The sequence below is a fragment of the Pseudophryne corroboree genome, chromosome 6, assembly GCF_028390025.1.
Source record: "Pseudophryne corroboree isolate aPseCor3 chromosome 6, aPseCor3.hap2, whole genome shotgun sequence".
In the NCBI taxonomy this organism is placed as follows: Eukaryota; Metazoa; Chordata; class Amphibia; order Anura; family Myobatrachidae; genus Pseudophryne; species Pseudophryne corroboree.
Genome location: NC_086449.1, coordinates 569,830,602 through 569,856,051, shown reverse-complemented (window position 1 = coordinate 569,856,051; position 25,450 = coordinate 569,830,602). Strand labels below are relative to the sequence as shown.

At 44.1% G+C, this 25,450-nt stretch overlaps 1 protein-coding gene across 9 annotated transcripts in view; it reads left to right on the top strand.

Moving 5' to 3' along the window:
- MYBPC1 (myosin binding protein C1) overlaps positions 1 to 25,239 on the top strand; it is a 166,863-nt gene extending 141,624 nt beyond the window's left edge. For 7 of the 9 annotated variants that reach the window (XM_063927818.1, XM_063927817.1, XM_063927825.1 and 4 more), the window contains 5 exons: positions 1,814 to 1,953; positions 5,634 to 5,793; positions 7,569 to 7,705; positions 12,572 to 12,758; positions 24,147 to 25,239. In XM_063927818.1, the coding sequence (XP_063783888.1) occupies positions 1,814 to 1,953; positions 5,634 to 5,793; positions 7,569 to 7,705; positions 12,572 to 12,758; positions 24,147 to 24,244 (722 nt within the window). In that variant the 3' untranslated portion in view covers positions 24,245 to 25,239. Of the gene's footprint in view, positions 1 to 1,813; positions 1,954 to 5,633; positions 5,794 to 7,568; positions 7,706 to 12,571; positions 12,759 to 21,504; positions 21,549 to 22,381; positions 22,422 to 24,146 lie in introns of all 9 variants that reach the window. The other 2 variants (XM_063927819.1, XM_063927823.1) reach the window with 2 other exon arrangements.
- The last annotated feature ends 211 nt before the right edge of the window (positions 25,240 to 25,450 follow it).

Here is a 25,450-nt window from a genome sequence, read left to right as displayed (position 1 = left end):
TAACAACAAGAATAAGAAGAATAACTAGCTAATGTGCTCGGAACATTTTACCCATTTTCACCCCCCTTAGGAGTGAATTTAAAAAAAATCCCTGATCAGTGGGTGGCTGCACATAACTGTCACAGTTTCAAGACGGCCCAGCAGGTCACATTTTCTGGGTCACCCAGCAGGTGCACAGTGAGAGTTCACTAACTATCACATTTTTCAGAGCACAATGGTGATGAATTGTAAATGGCAGGTGGATGTTTTGCCACATAACTCCAAAATGAAACAACCAATTACAAAGCCAATATAATTCTGCAAATCTATGGACCAAGGGAGTAGATGTAAGAAGGGTTGTTATGGAGGAGAGGCGGTATTAACGCGGTTATGTGCACTGATACCACTTCTCCCCCATGTATGAAGGAGGAGATGTGCGCTGTATGCCTATCATTATTGACGCTGCTATCTACAAGATATCATGCCGATAAGCAGGGCAATGTATAAACGGTCAGTGGCACTACTGTTCCGACATTTGCAGCTATCGATTTTGACAGCTGAAGCTGTCATTGCCCAGCGCACAGCACTGTCCCTGGCTGTCGGCTCTGACAGCCGGGGATTGTGCTGACAATAAAGGTTTTTTTTCCACTAATGCCATAGGGGCCACTGGGAGTGGTAGTGATGGTGCATGCGCACTGCTGCTTTGGAGGCTGAAGAAGAGTGCCGAAGTGGGAGGACGCAGATCACCAGAGAGGTGATGTAACCCCCATATCGCCAATAGGAAGATTACTGCATATTGCCAGTGTGTCTACTCGTTTCGCCATGATAATAAAGTGAAGCAGGACCACATATTTAAGTAAAATGCACAATGATACATCTACCCCCAAGAGTTTTAATTTGGTATATGATGTGCCCTGCTCAGACGACGGCATCATCAAAATATGCCACTCATAAACGTTGTCCTTCTGCTATTACTATATAGCTAGGGCCTTACTCTATAAGGACTTCAAGTGCTTTACATCTGGAGTAAGGAAAGACTGCTACAAAGGTGACAGCCTTATTGGGGCACTACATTGGTTGTAGTGTTTTTATACAAAATATAAATACAAAGTATTAGACAGACTCATCAGCTCTGTGGATGGTTCATCCTTCCCACAAAAATAAGAAACAAGGCAGCCATTTTGAGCACACTACATAGGTTACTATGACGGGATAAGCAATTTGAGGAAATAGACATACATTTTGGGGAGATATAAAGTATGAAACAGTATTCAAACAGCAGTATATGCATAGACTCATCAGTTCTACAGACACCCAGATACGCGTTGGGGAATGTACAAAATATGCCATATAAAATATAGGTTCATTTCTCTGAGTAGCTGAGCGATAGGGATTTTGAGAAAAATACCCTGAGAAGTGTGGGGGAGAGTTTAGAAGGGGCAGTGCTTTCTTGCAATGTATCAAATATCACAAAGTGAAATTTGGCAAATTTATAACATACCATTATGAGATGCGGATTGTAATAAATATGCCCCAGAGAATGTACAAAATGTCTAGTAATGTGTATTTTCATAGGTTATTTAGTGGTATGGAATTGACAACAGCATATACTGTAACTGTATTCCGATGGTAGTCATGAAACCTAATCTTTTTATCATACAGTGGCACGCTTTATGCTATAGGCAAATCTGACAGTTATGTGAACAAATGTTTTTTTTTAAATATTATTATTATTAATAATAATAATAATAATAATAATAATAAAAACAACAAAATGACCTTTTACTGGTTGAAAAAATACAGTGAAAATCTGTTCATCCTTTGATTTATCCAGAACGACCTGGACCTCCTGAAGTTGTATTAATTGAAGATGTCTGGGGAGAGAATGTTGCTCTAGAATGGAAGCCACCAATAGACAATGGCAATGCTGCTATCACAGGATATACAGTACAAAAGGCAGATAAGAAGACAATGGTATGTTGTTTTATAATTTCTTCATTATATATTTTGGGGGTCATTCCGAGTTGTTCGCTCGGTAAAATTCTTCGCATCGCAGCGTTTTTCCGCTTAGTGCGCATGCGCAATGTTCGCACTGCGACTGCGCCAAGTAAATTTGCTATGCAGTTAGGAATTTTACTCACGGCTTTTTCTTTGTTCTGATGATCGTAATGTGATTGACAGGAAGTGGGTGTTTCTGGGCGGAAACAGACCGTTTTATGGGAGTGTGTGAAAAAACGCTACCGTTTCTGGGAAAAACGCGGGAGTGGCCGGAGAAACGGAGGAGTGTCTGGGCGAACGCTGGGTGTGTTTGTGACGTCAAACCAGGAACGGCAAGCACTGAACTGATCGCAGATGCCGAGTAAGTCTCGAGCTACTCAGAAACTGCACAGAGATGTCTTATCGCAATATTGCGAATCTTTCGTTCGCAATTTTAAGATGCTAAGATTCACTCCCAGTAGGCGGCGGCTTAGCGTGTGCAAAGCTGCTAAAAGCAGCTTGCGAGCGAACAACTCGGAATGAGGGCCTTTGTACTGGCTGTTTTTTGCATATTTCCCATCAATCCTTTGTTGCTATGATAAAATGTACCGATATTCAGAAAAAAAGAAAGCAGTACTGATTTTATGTTACCAGTACTGAGAAAAATGTTCCAGTACTCACCTAAAGTTACAAGTTGATACAAGGTTTACAGTTGCTTCCATATGCTTGACAAGAGGCTTATTTTACTCATTTCTGAAATTACTTAACTGATATACCTTAAAAAGAATTCCAAAATACAGGATGATGATGATATTGAATTCTGGGGGTGATTCAGATCTGATTGCTGCTGTGCGTTTTCGCACAACGGGTGATCAGGTACTAACTGCGCATGCACCGCGATGCGCACGTGCGTCGGACAGCAACAAAGTGCATCGCTGGTCAGTGACTGGATGGTGTGAAAAATCACTTTGCACGGGTATTCGCAAGGTGATTGACAGGAGGAAGCCACTTGTGGGTGGTAACTAACCGTTTACTGGGAGTGTCCGGAAAAACGCAGGCATGCCCAAGCGTTTTCAAGGAGGGTGTGTAACGTCCACTCTGGCTCCGATCAGCCTGATGTGATCGCACTGTAGGAGTAAGTCCTGGGCTGCGCACAGACTGCACAAAGTGGATTTTAGCAGCTCTATGTACACAGGGCCGTAACTAGGTGTGTGCCAGCGGTGCCTTGCCCACAGCACACATGCACTGTGGGCGCAGAACCGCTGGTAGCACGGCCCAGATGGAAAAGGTGCCCGGCTGCTTCCGTAGCGGTGTGAAAGAGGAGCTGCGGCAGGCGGCGAAAATTGGACGCTGCCCGCTGAAGTAAAGGTAGGCTGCTGAAGGAGGACATGGAGCAGGGAGAGGACAGAAGCTCCTCCTCCTCCACTCTGAAGGTGCTCTCTGCTGCTACCACTGTACTGTCCCTCCTCCTCCGGCGCCCCCGGTCACTGTCCTGTAGCTGAAGATGTCGGACCCATGCGAGGGAGATGAGTGCAGCACCGGCCTGGAAGCGGACCCCCGGTTCTTAGATATTCATCCAGAACATGTTTGTTGCCACTGCTGTTGGAGTATGTCGGTGACACACCCCCCCCACTGCTCTAGAGGAGAAGAGCGCCCTGGACGTGGAGCAGATGAGGGAGTTCCTGTCTGACCTGCAGGTGCACACGGTGCTGGGGTGCTGGTGGAGAGGAGCAGGCTGAAAGGTGACTGTCCCTGGCTGTCTCTCTCTCTCACCCTGCCTAATGTGTAAAAAGAGGGACTCTGTCTACCTAATGTGTAAAAAAGGGGGACTGCCTGCCGTTATGCGTAAAAAGGGGACTCTGCCTGCCATAATGTGTAAAAAGGGTGACTCTGCCTGCCTTATGTGTAAAAAAGGGTGACTCTGCCACCGTAATGTGTTAAAAGGTGGACTCTGCTGCTTAATGTGTAAAAATGGGGACTCTGCCTAATGTGTAAAAAAGGAGGAGCCTCCTGCTGTAATGTTAAAAAGGGGGACTCACCTGCTGTAATGTGTAAAAACAAAAGGTGGACTCTGCCTGTTGTAGTGTGGGAAAAACGGAGGACTCTGCCTGCAGTAATGTGTAAAAAAGGGCACTCTGCCTGCCGTACTGTGTAAAAGGGGAATCTGCCTTCCGTATCGTTTAAAAGGGAGCTCTGCCTGCCGTACTGTATAAAAAGGGGACTCTGCCTGCCGTACTGTGTAAAAGTGGGACTCTGCCTGGTGTAATATGTGACAGGGGCTCTACCTGGCGTAATGTGTGTAAGTGGTGCTACTGTGCAGCGTAATTTGAATAATGGAGACTTCTGTATAGCGTAATAATATGAATTGGTATTATTTTGTGGCCACGCCCCCTCCCCATTAAGCCATGTCCCTATATTATTTATGCGCACTGCCCCTGTTTTGTATATGGGGGGGAGGGGGGCACCGATGCTTTTTCTTGCACACAGCTAAAATGTCTAGTTACGACACTGGATGTACACATAGAATCGCACACTTGCACGGCAAATATACACTCCCCCTGGAGGCGGTGGCTATCTGAACGCAGGACAGCAAAATTAGCAGCCCAGCGATCAGGTCTGAATTACCCCCTCTATCAGCTAAAAGAGCACTGCGTCCCAGTAATCTTTCCATTTAGTACACTATGAGGCTTAATTCAGAGTTAGGAGCAAATCAGAAATAGTAACAGAAAAGGAGCAATTTGCATCTTCATAAAACCATGTTGCACTGCAGGTGGGGCAGATTTAATGTCTACTGGAGATTTAAGCTGGGTACACACTGAGACGATATCGGCTCGATATATAGTTTCTAGCCAAATCGGAATGACATATTGGGGGTAATTCAGACCTGATCGCTCGCTAGTGTTTTTTTGCAGCCCTGCGATCACATAGTCGCCGCCCACAGGGGAGTTTATTTTAGCTGTGCAAGTGTGCTATCGCATGTGTAGCAGAGCTGTACAAACTGATTTTGTGCAGTCTCTGAGTAACCCAGGACTTACTCAGCCACTGCAATCACTTCAGCCTGTCCGGGACTGGAATTGTCGTCAGGAACCCTCCCTGCAAACGCTTGGGAATGCCTGCGTTTTTCCAGACACTCCCAGAAATCGGTCATTTGCCACCCACAAATGGCTTCTTCCTGTCAATCTCCTTGCGATTGCTGGTGCGATGGGATTTTTCGCACCATCCTGTCGCTGCCCGGCACTTCTCAGCACTGCGGACCGACGCATCTGCACATTGCGGTGCATACACATGCGCAGTTCAGACCTGATCCCAGGCTGTGCGAAAATGCAGCCTAGCGATCAGGTCTGAATTACCCACATTGTTCAGTGTCTATACCCGATATGCGGGTGCGCTGTCAGTCAGGCAGAGGCATTCGCATCCCAGCTCCAGCCCTTAGTTTATGTTAGAAGATCTCCTCTGTCCCCATTCACCTTCTCCAGTGCATGCAGACGTCAGTGCATGCAGAGTCACTCATATATAAGTACATGCACATATGCAGTGCGTTTTCATGCTTCCCAACCTGGCATATTTAACACTCTGCATCTGCCACCTGGCGGTCACATTGCTTTCCACTAGTCTAGTCCAGTCAGTGTATTCTGGGGGGTTTTCAGTCTGTATTAAGCAGTGTTTTGTTTCAACAGGAATGGTTTACAGTTCTAGAACACTACCATAGAACCAATGCAACCATATCAGAACTTGTGATAGGAAATGAGTACTTCTTCCGGGTCTTCTCAGAAAATATGTGTGGCCTCAGTGAGACAGCAACCAGGACAGTGAACAGTGCCCTCATTGAAAAGGAAGGTTGGACATTCATTATAATTTCCATAAAATGAAAGGGTCTATTTAAGAATTTTTCTCCTTAAATACTTTAACTTTTGTGTGTTTGAATGGTTGTATTATACCAGTGGTTATAAATTAATTGCACAATTTATTCTACTAACACTATATATTCAATACCTCTGAGGATGTGACAGCCAGGACAGGGCCGAAACTACGATTTATTGTGACCTGGGGAAAGGCAGTCATTTGGAACCCCCTCCCGGGTGTCTCGGCAGCAGCCTGTGTTCCCCCTGCCCACCCGGTGTCTCTACAGCAGTCTATGTGTGTGTCAACCCTTCCCATATCACTGCAGCAGTCTGTGTCTCTCCCCATATATATCTGCAGCAGCAGCCAGTATTTCTGTTACCCCTCCCCCCAACACCACTTACCTGAATCTTCTCCTTGCTCATCCTTAAGGCAGCGGCAGGCTCCTCACCAGTAGCGGATCTTGCCACGGGCAAGCAGGACTTTTGCCCGGGGTGCCACCTTCCGGAGGGCGCCGCACCATGGCAAGATTCGCTGCTGCTGTGCCCCCCGCTGCCGCTGTGCCCCCCGCTGCCGCTGCCCGCTGTGAAGGGAAGCTAGACGCTACGCGTCTAGTTTCCCTTCGTGGGCTGCCCGCTGTGAAGGGAAACTAGACGCTACGCGTCTAGTTTCCCTTCGTGGAGAGGACCACACAGCAACGGTCCTCTCCACGAAGAGAACTAGACGCTTAGCGTCTGGTTTTCCTTCGTGAAGAGTACCTTTGCTGTGCGGTGCGCGATGACGTCATCGCGCACCGCACATCCTTTCAGTGGCGCTACTACAGTACAGGGGGCGTAACTGACCACGCCCCCTGTATGAAGCCACGCCCCCTATTGCAGCCCGGGTTGCAAAAAGCCGCTGAACCGGCCCTGCTCCTCACACACTGTTTTTCATCGCACTTCATATCATGAAATTGAAAAAAAGATAGGGGAAAAACACTTTATTGTGCCAGGTGTTACCGGTCCCTCTATGCCTACACCCAGTGGCTGGACATCACATATACACGGGTTTCTCACTTTTGTCTCCGGCTATCTCTGAGCTTAGGGCATGTGTCCCCCTATTTGCTGCCCTGGCCAGGATTGATCTACTGATGGGATCAACATTTCTGTAAACTACAAAGAAAAAACTGCATATACAGTAAAAATAGCGTACTCTTAGCATCTGTGTTTGTTCACTAATTAAATATATGATGCAATGACAGAAGAGCATATATAACTACTCAGAATGGTAATATTTAAAAAATAGAAAAAAAAATATATATAACTAGTTCTAAGCAATGAACTGCAACCTTATAATGCAGAAAGTATTATCATAGCAGCAGTTACAGCTGTGTAATTGTGACCCATTACAGTACCCAAAACCTCTGCACAGTAAGCCCATGTGAAGAGTATTTGACTAAGCCTTGGAGAGAGATAAAGTGGAGAGAGATGAAGTACCAGCCAATCAGCTTGTAACTGTCATGTCGCAGTATGTGTTTTGAAAAATGACAGTTAGAAGCTGATTGGCTGGTACTTTATCTCTCTCCACTTTAGCATGCCCCAAGGCTTAGTGCATCTGCCCCCTAGTGTTTCAAATATATTACATTTACATTCATGATTCCATCGATCTCACGATCTCATACTTTCAGTAGAGTAGGAACAACTTACTTTTCACCTATGGGAAAACTAATGTTTCATTTTTATCCTTATGCATACTTGCCTTTTATGAAGAATACATTTTGTTTTCTTTACCAGGTAAACCTTATAAGCGTCCTGAGTACTCAGAATTTGACTTCACAGAAAAACCACAATTTACTCACCCCTTAGTTAACACAGTAGCCATTACTGGATACAATGCTACACTGAACTGTAGTGTACGAGGAAATCCGAAGGTAAGTTATGATAAAAGCATATCAGATCTGATTCCTCCTGTTGTGTAGGATTATTGTATACCTACAGTAAGTCTCAATCAACCAGAACTATTTTAACAGTACAGAGTTCATAAAGCTAATAAATAACACTGGGGCAGATGTATTAAGCCTGGAGAAGTTATAAACAAGTGATAAGTGCAAGGTGATAACGCACCAACCAATCAGCTCCTAACTGTCATTTTTCAAACCCATAATGATTGGCTGGTGCGTTATCACCTTTCACTTATCACTGCTTTATCACTTCTCCAGGCTTAGTATATCTGCCCCATTGATTAGTAAAATAATAAATGTAAAAAATATGATAAGTAAAAGCACATAATATATTAAATGATGTATAACATTATTTATTGCCTTTTAAATCAGAAATGGCTTAAAAATGAAAACATAAAGGTTAATTGCACTTAAAATAAAATTTTATTTTGAGTGGAATTGGATGATCTCAAATAAAAATAAAAAGTCATACTTTATGTGTTCGGTGAATCCAGCAATTCCCATGACATTTAAAGGCTGAGCAGAAGATGCTCTCTCCTCATTGGGGTCTTGTTTGTTTGTCAAATCCTCTAACATGTAAACTTACTATTTTCCCATTCGTCCTTCTGCCTGTTACAATATACTTAATAGGTCTCATGAAGACACATACTGGACATAATTTCCACATGAAAAAAGCCACACAACAACATAATATATTTGTGCCCATATGCTGGGATGTAAACATAGCAAGATGCATACAGATCTGTGCCAATAGCATATGCGCACAGTTTATGGCAGGCATACAGTACATCAAGGGTATGGTATGGTATGCCGGCGGCCGGGCTCCCGGCAACCAGCATACCGGCGCCGGGATCCTGACCACCGGCATACCGACAGCGTGGCGAGCGCAAATGAGCCCCTTGCGGGCTGGCTGCACTCGCCACGCTGCGGGCACGGTGGCGCGCTACGTGCGCCACGCTATTTATTCTCCCTCCAGGGGGGTTGTGGACCCTCAAGAATGAGAAAAAGTGTCGGTATGCCGGCTGTCGAGATTCCGGCACCGGTATACTGTGCGCCGGGATCCCCACAGCCGGCAAACTGAAGACCACCCGTACATCACATACAGCAGCGGCTACTACATGCTTGTATTAGGGAGGCTGCTGCACTAGTGCTGGACGAGTCTGGAGCAGAGGAGAGGGAGACAGCCCCGGGTAGGGCGGATCTCAGCACCTATGCAATGTATCTTGCAGGTGCTGGGACCAGCACATGCACACAAGCAGTGGCGGGACCACTCATACACAAAAGTTGCTGAAAAACACCGGCTTCCAGGGACTGCATCGGCTGCAACCTATAGAAGCTGGTAGGGCTGTGATTTTGACTATGTGCGATTTTTACTACACTGCTCAAAAAAATAAAGGGAACACTAAAATAACACATCCTAGATCTGAATGAATGAAATATTCTTATTAAATACTTTGTTCTTTACATAGTTGAATGTGCTGACAACAAAATCACACAAAAATTATCAATGGAAATCAAATTTATTAACCCATGGAGGTCTGGATTTGGAGTCACCCTCAAAATTAAAGTGGAAAAACACACTACAGGCTGATCCAACTTTGATGTGATGTCCTTAAAACAAGTCAAAATGAGGCTCAGTAGTGTGTGTGGCCTCCACGTGCCTGTATGACCTCCCTACAACCCATACAGGTGGCTCAGGTAGTGCAGCTCATCCAGGATGGCACATCAATGTGAGCTGTGGCAAGAAGGTTTGCTGTGTCTGTCAGCGTAGTGTCCAGAGCATGGATGCGCTACCAGGAGACAGGCCAGTACATCAGGAGACATGGAGGAGGCCGTAGGAGGGCAACAACCCAGCAGCAGAATTTTGTCTGGTGCCCCCTAGCTCCGCCGCTATTTCTGCATCTGTACCTGCAACGCTCAGGTAGTGGGGCCCACCGGGGGGTTACCCTGTGGGCCAGTTCAACTCTGCACAATGCCACACAGTAATGACCATAATACATATAATTCCACACAGTAAAGGAACCTTACACATATGCCCCACATTAGTAATGCCCATAATACACATATACTGCCACAGATACTGCCACACTTGCTGGTTATACAAAAAGATCAGTATCAAACATGTAGAAACTGTCCATTCTCTTCACTATTCAGTGTGTTTGCTGGTGTCTGTTACTGCATGCCCTTTACTTTATACTGTGGGAGTGATATGCTCTGCCCTCCAGTCTGATGTGTCCGAAAGTCATGCTGCACTGATGTTTCATATAGAAATAGCACAACGCAACTTACTGACCACGTTACAGTGCTAGATGGCAGGGGAATTTTTACGGTATGGACTGACTAGGAAATAAAGTGTGGGGAGAACACTGCCCATGTTATGTCCCTGCAGACACCTGGGGTTTGCACAGGGATAAGGGACACACACAGGATGGCAGGGTCCCCCTCCCCCATGTGCACAAGCAATATAGGTGATGTCAGGTTTCTGTGAAGCAGTCTTCCAAAATACACATGTGTTATCATAAGAAGCCATCCAGTAATAACCTTATACAGTCAGTAAAAATGTCACAGGTACAGGAATTGCATTTACTGGGCTTCTGCTGTCTGTCTGAGGTCTCACAAGTCAGGGGCATTCAAGCATGTCAGAGGAAGTTTAAGGCACAGTGCATTTTTTTTGACAAATGTAAACAGCAGTGTATACAAGTACTGATTGAATACATTTGGAAAGTAACAGTTAGTTTGCGGACTGTCCCTCTCAGCATGAGATGCTGCAGGGACATGCTTGGATGCCCCTAGACATGCTTGAATGCCCTAGGCAAATGCCTAGCCTGCCTATAGCTAAGGCCGGCTCTGGCTACCTCCGTCTTTGTGCAAGGAGGAACAGGAGGAGCACTGCCAGAGCCCTGCAAAATGACCTCCAGCAAGCCACAAATGTTCATGTGTCTACTCAAACAATCAGAAACAGACTCCATGAGGGTGGTATGAGGGCCCGACGTCCACAGGTGGGGGTTGTGCTTACAGCCCAACGCCGTGCAGGACGTTTGGCATTTGCCAGAGAACACCAAGATTGGCAAATTCGCCACTGGCGCCCTGTGCTCTTCACAGATGAAAGCAGGTTCTCACTGAGCACATCTGACAGACGTGACAGAGTCTGGAGACGCCAAGGAAAATGTTCTTCTGCCTGCAGCATCCTCCAGCATGACCGGTTTGGCAGTGGGTCAGTAATGGTGTGGGGTGGCATTTCTTTGGGGGGCCGCACAGCCCTCCATATGCTCGCCAGAGGTAGCCTGACTGCCATTAGGTACCGAGATAAGATCCTCAGACCCCTTGTGAGACCATATGCTGTTGCGGTTGGCCCTGGGTTCCTCCTAATGCAAGACAATGCTAGACCTCATGTGGCTGGAGTGTGTCAGCAGTTCCTGCAAGACGAAGGCATTGATGCTATGGACTGGCCCACCCATTCCCCAGACCTGAATCCAATTGAGCACATCTGGGACAGCATGTCTCGCTCCATCCACCAACGCTACGTGCACCACAGACTGTCCAGGAGTTGGCGGATGCTTTAGTCCAGGTCTGGGAGGAGATCCCTCAGGAGACCATCCGCCACCTCATCAAGAGTATGCCCAGGCATTGTAGGGAGGTCATTCAGGCACGTGGAGGCCACACACACTACTGAGCCTCATTTTGACTTGTTTTAAGGACATTACATCAAAGTTGGATCAGCCTGTAGTGTGTTTTTCCACTTTAATTTTGAGGGTGACTCCAAATCCAGACCTCCATGGGTTAATAAATTTGATTTCCATCTATAATTTTTGTGTGATTTTGTTGTCAGCACATGCAACTATGTAAAGAACAAAGTATTTAATAAGAATATTTCATTCATTCAGATCTAGGATGTGTTATTTTAGTGTTCCCTTTATTTTTTTGAGCAGTGTATATACAATTTTGACTATACTAGGAACTAGATTGTACACAATATAGTCAAAATTGTCTTGCCTGCACAGGCTATTCTTTCTTGTGATACAGACCTCACGGGAGTGCGTATCAGTATCGCAAGCTGTGTACACATGGGGGGTCATTCCGAGATGATCGTAGCTGTGCTAAATTTAGCACAGCTATGATCATTCACACTGACATGCGGGGGGATACTCAGCACAGGGCTATCCCGCCCCGCATGTCAGTGCCGCCGCCCCCCCCCCCCCCCCCGCAGAAGTGCAAAGGCATCGCACAGCGGTGATGCCTTTGCACTTCAAGAGTAGCTCCCGACCAGCGCAGCTTTAGCGTGCTGGCCGGGAGCCACTCATCGCTCCCCGGCCCGCAGCGGCTGCGTGTGATGTCACACAGCCGATGCGGCCCGCCCCCCATTCGGTCCGGCCACGCCCGTGCCCACAAAACGGCAGCCAAACGCCGCTGTTCGCCCCCCCCCCGCCCAGTGACCGCCTCTGCTTGTCAATCAAGCAGAGGCGATCATAGCGGACCGACGGGCTTCGTCTGTCTGGTATGTGCCGGCGCCGCAGCAATAAACTGCTGCGTGCAATCGGATCAGAATGACCCCCATGGTGCGATATGTGCTAACTTTTCATACGATTTTCACTATACAGTCAAAATCGTAAGCACACATTGCACCGTGTATGCACCTTAACAGTGCCACATGCTGACCATAAACAGAACAGCACTCTAATAAAGAAAATAATTGGCTAAATTACTTTGTCTCAGCATCCAGCAATGGAAGTGCCCTCAATATAACAGATAAATTCTTATGGTATATGTTTTTGGAAAAAAAATAAAAATGAAAAGTGTAACACATAATATTTATTTAATGGATCTCCTCTATTGCAGCCTAAAATCACTTGGATGAAGAATAAAGTGGTTATTATGAATGACCCCAGATACAGAATGTTCAGCAACCAAAGTGTATGCACACTGGAGATACGTAAGCCAAGCCCTTATGATGGCGGCACATATACCTGCAAAGCAGTCAATGATCTGGGAGAGGCTGAAGTTGATTGTAAGCTTGAAGTGAAAGGTAAGATCAGGAGAAAAATGTCCACGGTACCCATATTTCTACACACACACACACATATATATATATATATATATATATATATATAGGCAGTGTCTACAGAGTACTTTAAGCAAATACTCTTATCTAGTTACAATTATAAAAAAAACTTAATTAAGTATTATCAAATTACAATAAAGGCAGCAAAATAGTAATGAGCAGGCTACTTAGAAAACTAGAATATTTCGGGTTCACTACGATATGCCGGCGGTCGTGCTCCCGGCGACCAGCATACCGGCGCCGGGAGCCCGACCGCCGGCTTACCGACAGTGTGGCGAGCGCAAATGAGCCCCTTGTGGGCTCGCTGCGCTCGCCACGCTACGGGCACGGTGGCGCGCTACGCGCGCCACACTATTTTATTCTCCCTCCAGGGGGGTCGTGGACCCCCACGAGGGAGAATAAGTGTCGGTATGCCGGCTGTCGGTATGCCGGCTGTCGGTATGCCGGCTGTCGGGATCCCGGCGCCGGTATACTCTGCGCCGGGATCCCGTCAGTCGGCATACTGAAGACCACCCGAATATTTCCTAGTCTATGCTATTTCTTCAACTAAATAATCAAATTAGGATAAACTCTTCCCACCCAAACTATACTAAGGTTAAAATCCCCTTAATTATTTTGGTGACAGACATCTGAGGAATGTTAATGGAATGATATACTAGGATATAAACGGCGCTAAGTCAGAACTTATTTTGTCAATTTAAGCAGCTGCTATAAAAGGGGATAGTTAGTCCCTTTATGGAAATTAGGATAAATGTAAAAAACAAAGTAGCAGCGCTAAGTTGAAGAATACTTAAATACTTAAATACACATATACTCATTAAAATTGTAGATTTTTTAATCAACCAGCCTCCTACAATTGAATATTCCTTGCAATACAAATACCGGTTCCGTGGACTGCATTATCTTTGTCACAGATTGGTGAGGACTTGGGACTGCATTCACCCAGTTTAGAGAATCCTCTAGTGACCTAGGTATTTATACCAACGGACAATGCCAATGTACCGGAACTATTGACCCTAGTGGATAAGGAGGTATTAGAACAGGAACGGAGGAATGTTTTTGTGCTGTTGTGCAATGCCCGATATGTGAGGTTGTTTTATGTCATGTGAAAGTTTAATAGTTTCATTTACACTTGATTAAAAAATCTACAATTTTAATGAGTATATGTGTATTTAAGTATTTACGTATTCATCAACTTAGCGCTGCTACTTTGTTTTTTACATTTATCCTAATCTGAGGAATGTTTGTTATAATCATCTAGAACTGTGTCAAAGTGACAGTGTAAAAGTGGCAATTTGTTGGAACCTTTCAAACGCCCCTCCCCCCCTCACTCCCCCACACACACAAATGCTGGGCACCTCTATTTTTTTTACGGGATCCGGTCAACATACCAGCATTCGGGATGCCGGCAGCTGGAATCCTAATACTGTTCAGAACACCTACGGCAGGATCCCGGCATTGCTAACTATGCCTATGCCGGCATCCTGACCGTCAGTATCCTAACCAGGGCCTTGTTTTGCTCCCAACTAACAGCCACCATGGCGGTAGGTTACATTGTTCAGTACTAACCTGAGATTCCATTGCAGCTCTGATAAAATGGAACTATTATCCCTCCCTCCCCATTACAGCCATCTGCAGCTCCAATGTCCTAAAAGGGTCTGATGCAGGTCAACAATCTAAGACAGCAACAGCAGTCATTTGTGTCTGTAACATTATAGGCCCTGGTCCCCGTGTATGAATCTACCAAACCAGTACATCTATGTAAACTGGTAGAGAGGATCCTTCTCTTTGGGGTATATACCACTCATAGCATGACTTGGGACAGGTGCGGCTTAAGAGAGGAGGGGATCCTTGTACATCCATCTCAGTACAGAAATGGACGCAGTTCAAGATACACCCAGCGTTGCAAACTGAAAAAAACAAAAAAACAAATTCTCTTCATAATCAGAGCACCACACAATACACATGCAAGGCCGATGTTCAAACACACATTGACCCCCACAGGAAAAAAGACACACACATTGGTCCTCACAGGAAAAAACACATTTGTCCCAACAGGAAAAAAACACACACGTTGTCCCCCATGGGGAAAAGACCACACACACATTGCCCCCCACAGGGAAAAAAAACAACTATTGACCCGCACAGAAAACCCCCAAAAAACCTTGGACTCCACAGACTAAATAAACACAGTGGCCCCCACAGACAAAAAATAAAACGCATTAGTTTACACGGAGTGGTTAGGCCCCCAAAGAAAACAAAATTGAATACAATGGCCTCTGCAAACAAAAAATCAAATCCAATCTACCCCACATAAAAAATACAATAAAACACAATGGCCCCAGTGGTAATAAACAAAACAAAAACAAAACAAAACAAAACACATTATCCCCCACAGTATAAAAAAAAAACATAGTGGCCCAAAAAAAAGAAATACAATGTCCTCCACAGTAAGAAATAAATAAATATAAAACACAATTGCCTCCACAGTAAAAAATAAAATACACATTAATTATTGCCCCAGACCCCCACAAAAGACCTACCTGACCAGTCAGTAGCAGAGAAGAAATAAGCTCCCACTCCCAGTGCCGTAACTAGACATTTTAGCGCTGTGTGCAAGAAACAGCATCGGTGCCCCCCCATATACAAATCAGGGCCACTGTGCGCCATACTGCGCGTAAAAATTATAGGGGCGTGGCTTCATGGGGAAGGGGCATGGCCACAGACCTCCCTTTTACACATTACAGCAGGCAGTCCCCCTTTTTACACATAACGGCACTCAGCAGAGTCCCCCTTTTTACACATAACGGCAGTAGAGTCTACCTTTTCACACATTACAGCAGGCAGAGTCCCCCTTTTTACACATTAGGCAGGCAGAGTCCCCCTTTTTCACACATTATGGCAGCAGAGCCCCATTTTTCACACATTATGGCAGCAGAGCCCCCATCTTTACACATTAGGCAAGCAGAGTCCCCCTTTTTCACACATTATGGCAGCAGAGCCCCATTTTTCACACATTATGGCAGCAGAGCCCCCTTTTTTACACATTAAGCAGGCAGAGTCCCCTTTTTACACATTACAGCAACAGAGCCCCCTTTTTTTTACACATTATGGCAGGCAGTCCCCCTTTTTTACACATTATGGCAGGCAGTCCCCCTTTTTAACACATTATGGCAGGCAGCCCCTTTTTTCTTTTTTACACATTATAGCTGGCAGTCCCCCTTTTTTATAGATTATGACAAGCAGTCCCCTTTTTTATAGATTACGACAGGCAGTCCCCATTTTTAAACATTATGGGAGGGAGGGAGGGGAGAGAGAGCGTTATACTCACCCGCAATGAGCCGGCATGCGTATCCTCTGTCCTCTTCCTGTTCCTGCGCTCTGCCGGCTTCTGTTCCCCTACTTTAGGTGCCTTGGGTGGGGGGAGGGGGGGCACGGGAAGTACACTCTCTCCGACGTGGATGCGGGGCATGATGAGGGAGTGAGTGGATTTGGCTTCAGCTGCCCTCGTCTATCACTAACAAGAGCTACGGTCGGAGAGAGGGGGACCAGGGAGGGGGCGGAGCCTGCAGACACTGTCCGTGCTGCAGGACATGGATGCTGGGGGGAGACTTTTAGCAGCCTGCTTCTGTTCCTCTACTGGAGGCCCCGAAGGAGGGGGGCGGCACGGGAAGCACACACTCTCCGTGCAGGGGGGTGGCAGATGGGCAGCACTTGTGTCATGTAGGTAACTAGCGCTGGGCGCACTTCGCTGCGGGAAGCGCTCCGCTAGCGGCAGAGGTCCATCATAGACAGTAGTGGCCCTGCGGGTTGTGCCAGCGGTCCTGCGCCACAGTGCACATGCGCTGTGTGCCAGGCACCGCTGGCCCACACCTAGATACGGCACTCAGGGCCGGTTCTTAGCTTTGTGGCGCCCCGGACAAAATATAGGGGCGTGGCTTCAAATGGGGGCGTGGTCACGACGCTGAAAGAAAAAATGAAATAAAAAAAAAGTATACTTACCATCCCCGTTCCTGATCCAGACCGCTGCAGACCCCCTCCGCCGGCGACGCCGCTCTTCTCCTCTCCTCTCTTCGATCTATGGGAGGGACGTTATTACGTCTCTCCCATAGAACAGCATAGACACTAGAGGTCAATTATGACCCCTAGTGTCTGTGCCACTATGCTGGGCGGTGCGCGATGACGTCATCGCGCATCGCACAGCAAAGGTCCTCTACATGAAGGGAAACTAGACCGTAGCGTCTAGTTTCCCTTCATGGAGAGGACCTTTGCTGTGCGGTGCGCGATTACGTCATCGCGCACCGCACAACTAAGGTCTTCTCAATGAAGGGAAACTAGACGCTACGCATCTGGATCCCTTCAAAGCGGGGGGGCACAGCAGGGCACTGCAAGGGGCACAGTGGTGGATTTTGCCCTGGTGCGGCACCCTCTGGATGGCGCCGGCGCCCTCCGGATGGCGCCGGCGCCCTCCGGAAGGCGGCGCCCCGGGCAAAAGTACCGCTTGCCCGTGGCAAGAACCGCCACTGACGGCACTGCCCACTCCCTCCCTGTGCACTGTACTCAGAATAAGCCACAGCCTCAATCACCCAGCAGAGCAGACACAGCCTCACATGAGACTGCGCTGCTGCTGATCCCCACAGGTCAATGAAGCATGTGTTAGGCTCCTCCAATCAGAGCTCATCACATGATTTTCTGACCCCTTTGCATAGTCTCATGGGATTTATCCAGTAGTGCAGCGGTTCTCAAAGTCAGTTCTCAGTACCCCACAAAGTTCATGTTTTCCATGTCACTTGGCAGGTGCACTGAATATCACCAGCTGTCACATTTTTTAAATCCATAGGTGACCTGGAAAACGTGATTTGTGTGGGGTCCTGAGGATAGAGTTTGAGAACCTGTGCAGTAGTGCATTGTCATGGTTCTCTGTGCGTAACTGCCGGGCCCCTTTAACCTGCCCACCTCCTTCAGCCACCACTGGGTGAGTCAAAACAGCCTTGATGACTGACAAATAATTGCACTGCACCCTGCACAAATGGCACTGTCGTCATAGGCCCCACCCTTCAGTGATGGAGGGTGTGACCACAAATCAGTGGAGCCTACTGGGGATTTCCCTGACTCCCCGGCGTCCTGGTCTGAGCCTACCTTGCCTACCCTTGGCCACTCCTAACAAGGAAAGTTACTGCAGAGGAGTGAAAGAAAACATAGTGGACATATTTAGTGATGTGTACTGTAAGTAAAAAGTTCTTGGTTTTACATTAAGTTGTTGCATCCATGATAGGTGTAGTTGCATGCATGATACATGTCAGTGAGGGTGTGTTAATAAGTCTTACTTTTCACAAGTAATACTAGTGTAAGGCGGATTAATATCCTGACACTTACCTGATGCAAATTTAATGTGCTGCATGTGGGCCTCAATGAGATACCTGAGATGCGTTATTACTGTTCTCTAGTAAGGCACCACATAGTAATTCTGTCTATAATAGCGCATGGCAAAAATAACACGTTCCCTAATAACAAAATTAAAGGTAGAGAAAATACTCCTGTAGCTATTTGCAAAGCAAGCTGGTCCTCAAGCAGTGGCAAAAGCAGGATTTGCATGGGGGGGTTTCCAGAACTGGGTGGAGCCAAGCACAGGGGTGGGGACTGAGGTGACCCAGTATATGCTGGGTCCATAAAACTAGTGTGTCTGTATATATATATATATATATATACACACCATATATACACCTATGTATATATTTATATACATATACACATAGCATGTTAAACATGCATATATATATATATATTTATATACATACAGTACACGTATATATACACATGTATATATATCATATGAGTGTGTTTATATGTATGTATGTATATACATGTGTATATATGTATCCACAAATTGCACATGGATATATATGTACTATAATTAAAATAAAGTAAACTTTTATTAAGCACTTACAAGTGCCACCAGGAAGAAAGCATGCTGCAGAGGATGCTAGACAGCCATTAATAATACTCATGCAGCAAAGAAAAAAAAATTATTATTTTTTTTTGTGGAGGGGGGTTTCTGGGTGCTCGGAAACCCCCCTAGGTGCGCCACTGTCAAGTAAGTTGCCAGAATTTATTATCTGCCATTTCCGAAACACCGACGTAACATATGTTCCATCTTCCCAGTCACCTTGGTGCTGTGTCCTGTTGTTCAGACAGGAACTGAGCTCTTGTAGCTGACGCTTCATAATATTCATTTAATTTTACACTGGCTTCTACAGGCTTTAACCTTGGTGACTTGCTCTCTTGTTCCTCACGCATATCAATCATTATTTCTTCATTGTGGCTTTTAGCATTTGTAAACTGCAGTCCCCACCTAGATAGTCTGATTCATACCAGGTATTTAGGAATTAAAGGTGGTCTTTCCCCGTCACTGTGAATGACACAAGGCAATTTTTTTTGCTACACTGCGGACAAGAATTGAAGGGATACGCATAGCATCCCGGTGGACGGAATGCTGGCACTCATGTGACACCACTCGGGAGACCGGTGCTGGAAGACCAACCACCGACATCCTGAAGGTACAGTGAGTATCGGGGAGACTTTCAGGGTTGGGTCCGGGGGCAGGAGAGAGGGGTAGGGTTAGACACTGGGGGAAGGGGGGGGTGCAGTTAGACAGGGAAGGGGGGGGGGGGAGTAAAAATACTTCCCCCCTCTGCCGTCGGGATCTTCACTGTCAGGATGCCGGTGTCGGCCATGTGACTGCATACCGAACCCAGCTTGAAGAGTGACGAGTTATCCAAAAGATAACAACCCCTTTAATGCAGTCTAGAGCCAAAACAACATTCTCACTGGCTACATAATATTCATGGCAGTCAGTGTTGTCATCAGGTTTGTTTCTGTACATTCTACAGTTGTCATCATTGCTATTAAGACATCATTGGTCTAAAGCTTTCTATAGATAGCACTGGCAACCTTGAAGCAGTGTAGGTTAGACTCTACTATGGCACCTAATTAAAAATACTAGATAATTAAATAAGAACAAAACAATCTTTACACATTTGTTTTCATTTACTTCATTGTGAAGCTAAAATGACCTACTGTTACACAACCCCTCAAACAAAATTCCATTTGAATGGTTCCACCACATGTCGGGCCTGATTCAGATGTGGTTGTTCTTTCTGCTGCTGCTATCTTTTGCCATACACAATTGCAATTGTATGCTATCTGTGACCGCTGCAGCAGTTCAGTAGCTGCGCATGCACACTGCGGCTCATGCGCATGAACAGTAAGAAAATATTGACCGTTTTGCGTCCAGTCACCTTGCGACCGCACCTGAATCAGGGTTCCGGTATGAATGGTCGACCATGTTATGGTCGACAGTCATTAGGTCGACCACTATTGGTCGACATTGACATGGTCGACATGGACACATTGTCGACACATGAAAATGGTCGACACATGAAAGGTCGACACATGAAAGGTCGACATGAGTTTTTCAACTTTTTTTGGTGTCGTTTTTTGCGTAAAGTGACTGAGAACCCCAATTAGTGCACCGCGTCCCCTCGCATGGCGAGCGAGCTTCGGGCATGGTGCCTTCGCTCCGCTACCTCTTCGCTCGGCACAGATTACCGTTCCAATCGTAGTCCATGTGGATCGTAAAGTATGGAAAAGTTCCCCAAAAGAAAAAAAAGTAAAAAAACTCATGTCGACCTTTTCATGTGTCGACCTTTCATGTGTTGACCATTTTCACGTGTCGACCATGTGTCCATGTCGACCATGTCAATGTCGACCAATAGTGGTCGACCTAATGACTGTCGACCATAACATGGTCGACCATGTGAACGGATACCCTGAATCAGGCCCGTCCCTCTTTTAGCATGCAAGAAAATATACACATATGGCTGGAGAGTATTTAACAGGAGTGAAAAATAAAAACATAAATACTGTATGTATTCAGTACATATCTACAGTATCTAATGTTTATTTTTAAGTCAAGTCAACATGAAGTGTTGCAATAATAGCTATAACACCTAGAAAAAAAAGACAATTTGTGTTACCGTGCAGACTGAACCTCAGTCGTCTGGAAACCGTGGTGTGATTGTTCTAGATAATTTGTAGGACTATTAGATATTCTAGGTTACGGATCTGCTTGGCCATAGCAGGTGTTCTTTAACCTTTTTTGTGACCTAAGGCATTTTCTATGAGGATAAATTATTCTTTTGTACTAAAATATAAATAATATACAGAAATAGAGAGCATAAAAACAAATACTATGAAATTGCATGATTGTGCAAAATGATATTATAATGTAGATCGTGATACTAATCAGCTCAGCTATTGATTGTAAAAATCCATTGTAAATGGCATCAGGACCTATTTTGTGTCACATTATAGAACTCCTCTGTTAGATAATTATTACTGTAGCTTCCTCTAGTCACTGAAATGGATAGCAATGGTTTGGCAGAATTCATACCTTCCTCACCCAGCACAAATGTATCTTTATATCATGGTAAAACAAGGGCTGTTGAGCGGTAAATTATTAAATGTTCCAGGTCACAGTTGTTCACCCTGTACAGTCTGTCCTGATGCCCAGAAATTGATGAAAAAACAGGGTGTCCCAGCAGGTGTGTCTAATATATGCCACCAGTCTGCCAGCCTAATAATACAAATGGCAATATGATGAATTCAGTAATATACCAAGTATATCATTTGCAATGTTCTAATTCTACAGGGTCAGTAAGCGGAGAACCTTTCGGCTTGTGGAAACAGAAGCAGGTTTATTACACAACTATTACAGATACCTCCTATTTACACTGTCCCTGCTCACCTCAGGCTATACCTTGCATGTTAAACTGTATTTGGAATCTAAGGCTAGATTGCAAATCTTGTTTCATGGTAAATTATGGCCATGCTGCTGTATGTATATTTGCCATGAAGAGTTAAAATAACAAAACCTTTCCAACAAAGCATTTAGTACCATTCATAAATATATATAACCCGGATCACACAATACACTGCTTAAATGGATTATATTCTAGCAATGGCAATACTCTTTATTGTGTACATTCAAACTTTACATTACAGTCATAGCAAACATGATATATACTGTATGTCATTGCCTATCAATGTAAAATGATTAGTTGTAACATACCCACCATGTATATACTGTAGTTTTGATCATGACCATGCCATGTTTCTAATTTTTAACATATATATTATATATAAAGTGTGTGTCTTTGTGTGCGTGTATATATTTTATACACATATATATATACACATATATATATGTATATATATATATATATATATATGTATGTTTTCAGTATAAACTCACCTTATTTGAGAATGGTTAACCTTGTACTTTGCTTATTGTTGAACGACAACAACAGGTAAATCTGCTACTTTGTGTGCATTAATATGTTCAGTTATTAATTGTATTTATGAATTGTAATTGGACTTCTGGCTTCCATTTTTCATATGCTTCAGTAGTCCAGCAGACTATACTAAATGTTTAAACCATCATGACATCACAGCTTGCTCCATTTGGAAATTAATATGTTCTTTGTTAGCTCCTAAATGCTCATTACTTCTCTTTCTCTCTCCCTTAGTTGCACAATAAGGATTATTGAATGTGTATTGTCATCTAAGGTAAGCTTTCATATGGTCAGGTCATATGAAGCTTATGTCCTTCCATGCTGAACATCTGTATCTGTCATGCCTTGATCTAACCATGGTTGCTTCAACAGCTAATGTTCAGAAATGTAGAACAAATAATAATTACTAATTTATATTATTGCTTTCCATCAGTCATCTCATACTTGATATACTTCCTTAAAATCCTGTCAACATGTAACCTTATAGTACAATCTCTGGCACCATAAACAGCATGTGGCTAGGAGATCTCCATTAACTGGTTCTTTACATCTGGACTATCCAGGTTTCTTTACTGCATGATGTTTGTCATCTACATGTCATATGCACGGTAACAAGTACATCTATGGGTCATATGTACATGATAGGTGATTTAACACCATATGATATGTACATGATAGCTGATAGCTATTTATACAGATGTGTCCTCATACACCTAGCTTCAATACACCATGCGGCGAGAGATGCCTAGCGTAAGTTGAGCTGAGCCATGTAGCTCTTTTTTAGCACAAATGTGCATCACTGTCAGAATCTGTGACTAAACTGCTTCTCGAGACTGCACTGATTAATTTGATACATGGTACTTGTACTTGTACTTATCTGTGTGTGACTGAGTCTGTATACGAAGGGCAACAGAACTTGCCATGAAAAAAGCTGCGGCCGCTGCATTGTAACAGTTTGTATACAAATTCAGACTCAGTCGCACACAGATATCCAAGCGTCATCACCGCAGTCTCGTGAAGCGGTTTTGTCACATCCAATTGTTGAATTTGTGAGAATAAGATGCATATTCGAGTGAAAAAAAAGAAGCTTGGCGCAAGAAAAGTTGCACAAGACCTGGTGCGCATAGAAGGGATATTTGGCACGACTGCAGCAATAGTGTATGTGGACACATGTATATAATAGATTGTGTACATGTGAAATAATGATGGTACAGATCCATCTGCACATGTTATAAGGATGATAGCTTCATCTACATGTGATATAATGATTGTAAATGAATCTATATGGGATATGTAAATGATAGCCAAATCATCTACATATAATATGTACATAATGACAGATTCATTTACATGCTATTTTGTAAGCTAAAATGGATGCCTCCCTGTGTGCAGGTGACAGCTGGACTATAAATGTTCATCTTCACTATTTCCTCTAGTTTATGTCATGTTACCTTTTACAAACATTGTACACTTAGAGCATGTCACAGCAGCTACGAGTGGTGCAAGTCACAGGAAGAACAAAATGGACGCCATTCTTCCATTCACATACACCTTAATTCTGATAGGACTGTAGAACAATCAAAAGAAAAAACCCACAAGTAACACATGCAAGACTATTTGTGGATCTGCAGCTCTTAATCTATCATCAGTGCTTACCAGCTTTTGTCAGTATTAATGAGTATATATAGCCTGAGAAGTATATAGGAAAAAGAGAATAACTTGTTTTGTATGTAGCAGAGTTTACAAATAGACAAATAGTTTCTTATTTAGCATGTACATCTGCATAATTTATTTGCATGAATTGAATACTAGGACAATTAAATTACCCAAGTTACATAAAGAAATCTGGAAAAAAAAGTTATTGTTAACTTATTAAGTGTATGTAATAAAAATATTTATTTTCCATGCTGTGTATAACAACCTTCTAGCACATGATATGCACGGGGAGATACTCAGATTATTCAGATTATTATTAACTTTTCCATATTCTGATTTATAGGTGGCCTTAAATTTTTTCACCTTCTAATGCAAGGTGTACCTCTGTCTGTTATCGATTCTTATATTCGGGAGCTGAATGCGGATAAGGAGAGAGTATAAGCAAGTCCAACGTCGCTGCTTTTCTGCTGCATTAAGGCTGGATATCAGTGTTACAGTGTGTGACCCTGAAGCTGCAAATATAACAATGTAGTCACTTTCTGTCAGCTGTCTTTATGTGTTTGTTATAAATAAGATTAATGCATGGGTTGGTCTGGGGGGGAGATGAATATGCTTAAAGTTTCCCTTGGGGCTTTTATACAACGTGAGCCCTAGGCTGAGGTGTTTCCCTACAATGCCTATTTATTTTCCTTGTATAAAAAATAAAAGTTGCCAAATATAAAAATATCTGTCATTTATAGGCACAATAAAGGTGGCATATCCTCTTCACCAATCATGTGTAACGGATTGCTGACACGACAATCTACAGTTTCTGTTAAAGGAAAAAATTGGTATTCTAGGCAAAATCTGACATATGTGTTATTGAAATCCATACTTGCATCAAATACTTTACTTGTCTGAGACAAAACCAGATTATAATACATGAGGTAATTTGGCTTAGATAGAATTGATATAACAAGGATGTCACATCATAACATTGGGCCTAATTCAGATCTGATTGCAGCAGCAAATCTGTTAGCAAGTAGACAAAACCATGTGCACTGGGCGGGAGGGCAGATATAACATGTGCAGAGAGAGTTAGATTTGGGTGGGGTGTGTTCAAACTGAAATCTAAATTGTAGTGTGAAAATAAAGCAGGGAGTATTTACCCTGCACAGAAACAATATAACCCACCCAAATGTTACTCTCTCTGAACATGTTATATCTGCCCCACCTGCAGTGCACATGGTTTTGCCCATTTGCTAACAAATTTGCTGCTGCGATCAGGTCTGAATTAGGCCCATTGTTTTCTGTCTCCAAGTAGGTATAGTACTGCAATATATACACATTACATGTATTAGGAAATGCTTATTGGGATGATACTTTTGGTTAAAATGTGGAAAATTTAAATTGTGTAATGCAATCAATGTACAATAAATAAGAAAACGTTTCCGACATTTGTTGGTTTAGTTACTTATGACTGCTAAGTGTTAAGTCAAAAACCATAAAAATTATATAAGATGCTGCAAATAAACTTTCACTATCTATATTAAGTAGTACAAGTTGAGTATCCCATATCCAAATATTCCGAAATATGGAATATTCCGAAATACAGACTTTTTTGAGTGAGAGTGAGATAGTGAAACCTTTGTTTTTTGATGGCTCAAT